This window comes from Agrilus planipennis, unplaced genomic scaffold (assembly GCF_000699045.2).
Source record: "Agrilus planipennis isolate EAB-ADULT unplaced genomic scaffold, Apla_2.0 scaffold45, whole genome shotgun sequence".
Taxonomy (NCBI): domain Eukaryota; kingdom Metazoa; phylum Arthropoda; class Insecta; order Coleoptera; family Buprestidae; genus Agrilus; species Agrilus planipennis.
Window position 1 is genome coordinate 1,012,537 of NW_020438890.1, and position 7,461 is coordinate 1,019,997.

General features: G+C 32.9%; 1 protein-coding gene across 2 annotated transcripts in view; it reads right to left on the minus strand.

The window, feature by feature from the left end:
• Nucleotides 1-695: 695 nt before the first annotated feature.
• LOC108735335 (putative phosphatidate phosphatase) overlaps nt 696-7,461 on the minus strand; it is an 18,051-nt gene continuing 11,285 nt past the window's right edge. Inside the window, exons 2-3 of one of the 2 annotated variants that reach the window (XM_018467260.2) lie at nt 6,512-6,782; nt 696-1,048 (exon numbers count right to left, since the gene is read on the minus strand). In XM_018467260.2, coding sequence (XP_018322762.1) covers nt 791-1,048; nt 6,512-6,782 — 529 coding nt within the window. In that variant the 3' untranslated portion in view covers nt 696-790. The remainder of the gene's footprint in view (nt 1,049-6,511; nt 6,783-7,461) is intronic. The other variant, XM_018467259.2, reaches the window with a different exon arrangement.

A 7,461-nucleotide genomic window follows, 5' to 3' on the forward strand; every position in this document is an offset into this window, starting at 1 on the left:
TTTAGCTGAGCCGCTGAAAATTCCTTAGTTTGTAGAAGTATCTATCCATATCTACCTTAAAATGTAGACTTTTTTAGTGACTGATTTTCGGTATCTAGGAAGTCAGATAAATCAGGATGGAAGGAGTAGTAGAGATATAAAACAGAGAATAGCGCAGAGTCGAGTCACCTTCAACACAAAGAAGTTAATTATTCATTTAGATATTCGAAATAAATTGTTAAAGGTGTACGTCTGCATGGAGAGCAGCGCTTTATGGGTGCGAAACATGGACGGTGCGAGCGGCGTAAATGAAAATGTTAGAAGCGTTCGATATGTAGTGTTACAGACGAATGATGAGGAAACCGTGGACAGAGAAGGTTAGAAATGATTAGGCTTTAGAAAGAATAGGAGAACAGAGGACTCTATTGAAATCAATAAGAATTAGGCGAGGTAGGTAGGTATGAAGGTCTAGTCAGAAATATATTAGAAGCAGAAACAGGAGTTAAGAGGATTTGAGGTAAATCTAGATTAGATAACTGTTCACAAATAGTTAAGAGTGTGGGATGTTTTAGTTTTAGGGAAATGCAAAGATTAGTTCAGGATAGGAAAGAGTGGAAGTGCCTTGTCCAAACAGACTGACGAACTTATGATGATGATGATGATATTAAAAGGTTTATAAATAGGTAATGAGTTTTAAATAAAATGATAAACTCGCTTTATTATATATTAATTTAAGTATAAATATAAATTACAACAATAAACCCTTTCTTTAATATCGTACATTTTTAAATTGTGCTAAAATTTACTGTAATCATGACACTTTCTGTGTTGATGACGCTGTACCATCTTGCTGTGCAAAGGAATTAAAATCCTTACAAAGCGATTTTGTTATGTACAGTACGGTGAAAATTCCGATCATACAACCGGTCAAGACATCCCACCAGTGGTGGCGGCGATCTGTAATCCTCGATAAGGAGCAAAATAACGCCCAGGTAATGCACAGTAGTTTTAAAAATAATTCGATGACGCCATTTAAAGGCTTTATTGCAAGACGACGTCTAAGGTAGATCTGTAAACAAAAACCAGAAACACAATTGTTGGAGATACGTAATTCAAACCAAATAACGTTTCAAAAATTGTCCACAAAAATCTTCAAGAATAACAAAAGAAACATGTATTATACTCCATATGCATTTCCCTTGTTCAGGGCATTATGAGGAAACTAGTGTAACTCGTCTACATTTGGACAGATGGTACCCTTGCATTTCTATTTTGACGTTTCATAACCTAATTTAACCTAAAGATTCCATCAGTGGGCGTTTAGTCGTAGTCTTTTCGACTTTAAGACGTATGTATAACCGAGCTTGATTTATTAAACACGTCCAACACATCAAAAGATTGTTGGTTTTTAAGTAAAAAAACCGATTAAACGACAACATCCTGTATATCTAAAGTAGACGCGTTAGTTGCTAGGTATCATCCCTTAATTTGACGTCTTAATGGTTAGCTAATTCCAGAAGATTGTTGTAACAATTTACATTACAAATAGAACTATAAATAATCAAAACTACACGGTATATGATGATCACTTGATCACTATACAGCTTACATAAGCAGGTACAAAAAAAAGCTAAATAAACACTTAAACCCTTAAATTCCGCAAAACGCGTTAGGCACTAAAGGTATTTTAGGTTTCTAAACGTGATGTGGAATTGGGTATTAATAAGTATTACTAACACTAGGTTAGAAGATAACAATTGATATTGAAATACGAACGTTAAATTTATAAATATTTCAATGGTATATAAATATTTGATTAATAAATACAGGGTGTTTTACAGTGACGGCCCATTAGAATACTTGAGAAACTACTTCGAATTAAGTTTTAAAATTTTGGAGTCTAAGCCTTTCGGGGATACTATGTATAAAATAATGTAATTCTTGTAACACGGTTTAAATGGAGCATCCTGTATATTTTTGAATTTTCAGAATCTACATCTTATTTTAGAGAGACTTTTATAAATCTTTCCCATGTTTAGGTCAACTAGTGTTTGAGATATTTCAACTTTATCAAAAAAAAATGTTTTTTAATTGTCTTACTCAAAATTGCATATTTCTTATATTATGCATGCTGAAGTATTAATATTAGGTCAGTTACGTAAAATTTGTTTAGTATTATACAGGGTGATTTAATGCCGAATTAAATTTGAGGTTATCTGTAGTGGGTAAAATTAATTCACTACTACATTGAATTAACATTACAAAAATTCAACGTGTTTCTTAACACAATACATTTCATACCAATGTGTAAAAACAGGGGGCCAGATTCAATTCCCGGTAAGGGAGTGGCACCATAAACAATTTTTCTTCATTAATTTGAGGTTATATGTACTGGGTATAATTAATTCAAAAAATTAATTCATTAATATAATGCAGTAATTGTTTTGACGATCTTAGAGACATCGAAAGGACTGAGAGACAAGCAGAACTTTGACTAACACATGAATTTTAAGTAAAACAAAAAGATTGATGTACCTTCCCATACCTATTTGATCATGCATGGTACCTACGCTCTGTGAATTATTTCATTTTCATTAATTTGTCTGTTTTGTACAATAGTTTGTTTTTTTTGCTCATGCAAACCTAATGTAAAATTGATGTCTAAGCAATTTCAATAAAGCTGATTTTATCAGTTTAATGTGATGTTCGGTACCGATTTTGATAGCAAAAGTCTATCCAAGCGCGAAGTAAATGAAAATGCGTGATTTGTCCAAACATTATTGATATCCCAACTAATGGTGTCTAAATTATCTTTTCAAATCCATAATTGCTACGACCGTTTATATCTTTTTTATGAGATCGTGATTTGAATGCCTTTCAGTTTTACGAGGTTATCTCGAATTGGATTTTTTTCTGAAATGCTATTCTTTCACATAAGCAGTTAAGTCTGTAAGAATGTGTTCAACATCAATTTTAACCATTATTAACGAGAAAAATAGTAAATGCGGAGCATTTTTTTATTACATTGAGAATTATTCAGTATTTAAAATAGGATGTCTGAGAAAGAATGTAGATAAACGTTTGCGGTTGATAAGGTTTGAAAATAAATGCATAAATGTATCTTTAATTGAATTTCTTTATTTCTATTATTGTTGTCGTGTACTGGTAATGTGTCCGGGGTATGGCTCACGTTAGAACTTTTCAATTTAACTTCAAACATTCAAGGTTTGTTACATATTAATTAATTACATATTTTGTTGAGGATGAATTTTGTTCAAATGAATTTTATAGAACGGAAGACTTTTGAAAGCTCGATATATAATAAAATGGGTGCTAGAAGTGACGAGAGGTCGTCAAAGGAGTCAGGTCGGGTTTTGAATACCAAAATCAGCAACTAAATAGTAGTTTACGAAATAAAGTGATTTATACTTTAAAATATTTAAAAGAAAACCTCAATAATAATAGTGTGAAACATAAAGTTGATAGTTGATTTTTCAAATTATCTTCCTTAAATATCCTTCATTGACAAATCATGGATCACTGGTAAATCAAGGGTAAAATGGTGTTTCATTAAACGTGATCTCTCTGTTCTTGCTTAAAAGAGTTTTAAATGAACATTTACTCAATTTTCGCTGATAATTTCTCTTTTTCATTATCTCTGTCACTTAAGTATACACGTATCGTTTAACTTAAACATTTTCGTGTTTTATTTTTCAGGGCAATGCCTCTCAACTAAATTTTCTAATGCAATTTTTGAGTAATTATCGTTTCTTTTATATTTTTTCTTATATAAACTCTATACATATATTATATTGTTGCACTGCTTTGTTATGGTTATATTGCTATGATCACTAACGTAATTTATTTTTTAATTTGTTACCCATAAAAGTTTTTTCCCGAATATGAAATAAAAAGATGTTAAATACACTTAAAAATGTAGAGATGAGTTAAAAAGCGAATATAAAGATAGGATACGAAAAATTAGAAGAAGAGACTGGTTTTAGGTATCTAGAAAGTCAGACAAGTCAGGACAGAAGCAGTAGTAAGGATATAAAGCAGATGATAGCGCAGGTTCGAGTCGCTTCTATGCTCGCGAACGGTTGATTTAGAAATTAAAAAAAAAGATTGTTAAAGGTGTATGTTTGGAGCGCGGCGCTGTGCGGGTGCGAAAAATTAACGGTGGGAGCGGGGAACAGAAATGGTTAGAAGCGTTCGAAATGTGGTGTTACAGGCGAATGATGAGGATACAGTGAATTGAGAAGGTTAGAAAGAATAGCAGAACAGAGGATTCTATGGAAGTCAATAAGAAATAGATGAGATAGGTTGGTAGGACACCTTTTCAGTTATGAAGGGATAGTCAGCGACAAATTAGAGGTTGAAAAAGGAGTTAAGAGGAGTAGATTAGATTACTGTTGGCAAATAGTTAAGGATGTGGGTTGTTTTGGGGAAATGCGAAGATTAGCTTAAGATAAGAAAGAGTGGAGGTGCGTGTCCAACCGACTGACGACTTTATGATGATGATGAAATAAAAATAAGAAAATAAAAGAATTATCGAAAAATGTCGTTGTTCCATTTTAAAAACTATATTATTTAAATCATAATTTAGATGCCTTTTTTTACTGAAAAGGTTTAGTAATGCTGTTCTGATTCGGATCGAAGTACCATCATATGTTCGAGTTTCGAGTTGTTGTTGAGAACAGCATCAGTTCATCTACTAATTTACCATTTGCCTTTACCAATTTGAAAATGTTTAAACTATTAATTAGTATTTATTGTAATTTCCAGTATGAAATTTCAGTCGGACAAACATGAATATATTTTATTATATGCCACTATCGAAAAGCGGCAAAATTTTTAAGAATTTGACGAAGGGACGGAAAATTCGGACAAATACCTTCGGCCATATAAGTCCAATAAATGCAATTTAAACCCTTGGAGGGGGAAATTTACGCATTGTACTATAATTCAAAAAATTAGCCCGATCATAACTATTGTTAAAATAATTCGAAGTGGTCTGTATTCTGTCAAAACTGCCAGACACGGATCGCGATTTCGATCTTTTTGGATCTCATCAGCGCGTCACAGGCAGCCCGACAGAACACAGACCAATTTTACCTGCTGTTTTAACAGTGCATTTCAGAAAATACTACAAACGGCACAGTGAACGCCATCTGTAGCACGATGTTACATTTTAGGATTACGTATTTTTCAACAAGGTCCACTTGTGTGGATATCTACTTGCTGAAAACGAATCCTGGCGTAGCCAACCTCAACGTGATAGGCACGTTAGCTTAATCGAATAAAATAATTCGAAGTGGTCTGTNATAAAAATAAACAAATTGTTCTTAACAATGACAACGGTCCCATCCCTGGATCTCCGCTATTTAGTTTAGTTTAATTACGTTTATGATGATGATGTTAAGGTCCATTGAACATCTACCTTGTTGGCTTCGGGTCATGTTCACTGAACCTTAACAACTATCAGTATAAATTAGGATTAGTTCTCATTTAGGTTTAGTTTACTTCAGTCCCTGAAGAAGGTAACTTTGTTAACGAAAAGTGCTTCGGATAACTACAGTGTCTTGTTTTGGCGTTGGGGTTTTGAGCTATTCTGTTTGTTCTACAAAAAGAGAGATGAGACGCACAGTCAAGTTAGTAGAAGTGTGAAAGTCTGGAATATTACAGTCTCAGCATTTGTCTATACGATCCAAGAAAACCAACGAAAAATTTGGACTAAGACAGACGGAACTGAAATCGACTCGATGTCGTTGTGATAAGTCATCGTTTAGCCACTAGAGCACACCACTCAGTCCGAAAATATATCTATTAAACTATGACGTGCTTATACTTTCTATTAGCTACTGATACTGGTGGATAGGTAGAACGTTGCTGCGTAGAGCACAGGGACATCTTCAGCTTCCTATTAGGAATTGCGGAATGAGTGGTGGTTGGAAAAAGTCAAATAGGACGGAATAAATAACGATAGAATTGAATGGTTATCTGTTGAATATTACTGCGTCAGCATTTGCCTAAATTATTCAATTAAAGTATACAAAAACTTGGTTCAGCGAAGGTGTCCTAACGAATTGAAAGCTACGGTCTAGGTTTCTACGCCATGAGGTCACGCCGCTCAGTCATAAAGTACCAATTGAACGAAGCTTTTCAGTTTAAGTTTTCTGTAATAATCGCGATTTCGATCTTTTTGGATCTCATCAGCGCGTCACAGGCAGCTCCGAGAACACAGACCAACTTTTACCTGCTGTCTTAACAGTGCGTTTCAGAAAATACTACAAACGGCAAATGGACCTTGTTGAAAAATACGTAATCCTAAAATGTAGCATCGTGCTACAGATGGCGTTCACTGTGTCGTTTGTAGTATTTTCTGAAATAACTATTGTTAGTTTGTTTGTGAATCAAAATGTAAATAATTGAAAATTGATAGTACCATAGTTCCGTAAAGTAGAACCCTTGGGCACGAAATATTTAATATGGGTTTGATTATAATATTTCACAAGTATTTAATTATACTCACCAGGCAAAATATTCCTACGTATACTGAAAATGAAGTGTGTCCAGAAGGAAATGATTTTATTGAATCATTGTGAAAATGATCATCATAATTTTTGTTTTTACAACTGTAGTCCTTTATGTAGTCTCCATCTTCACAAATTTCGTGTTGATCAGGAATACAAGTGTGCAAAAAGTGAGGTCTGTGCTCAGCTATTAACGTTTTCAGAACTTCAACAACAACTAAATTCAATAAAGCCCCAACAAGAAAGTTAACGTACCAGTGGAATACATATCTGAAAAATAAAAACTGTTAAATGGTTTACATAAAAAATTAATTAAAAAGGTTTGAAAAGTAACATCTGACCAAAATACCTCTGAAAAAATGTTTTCGACTTTTTTTAATTATTTGTTTGATCAGAAATATTGGTTCTAGAATTTGAACATTTTTAAAATCTACCAAACTTGGGATTGGAAAAATATCCAAATAAACGCTAGATATTGTTATATATTGATGAAAAAATTTATTGTTCCAATTTTCCATGAACTTGCGCATTATTAGATGAACCAAGTGGGGCAATACAACCCGAAAGCCCCGCTCGGCAAATCCTTATTAGTAAAATTTCTCCACATGCATTTCTCATTTGAAAAGTTTCAATTGTTTCTTGTTTGAGACATCAGTCATTAGGGGATGACTGTAGATCTAATTAGTTTAAATTTTGATTGCATAAATGAGATACTGAAATTATAATTGCAAAGTAAAATTTGTATAGGTATTATGTGTATGCAAATACATATATATAAATACGAGTATTGAGTATATGAATCCTTGTTGTGGACGATTTAAAATTTGATAGGAAAATCTAATTTATCTCAAAATGAATTGTATGTGTCGAAACAAAAAAACAAGGTTCAACGAAATTAAAATTATATCAATTCAAAACTAAGAATTTTTACTTTTTAATAGTGGTAATA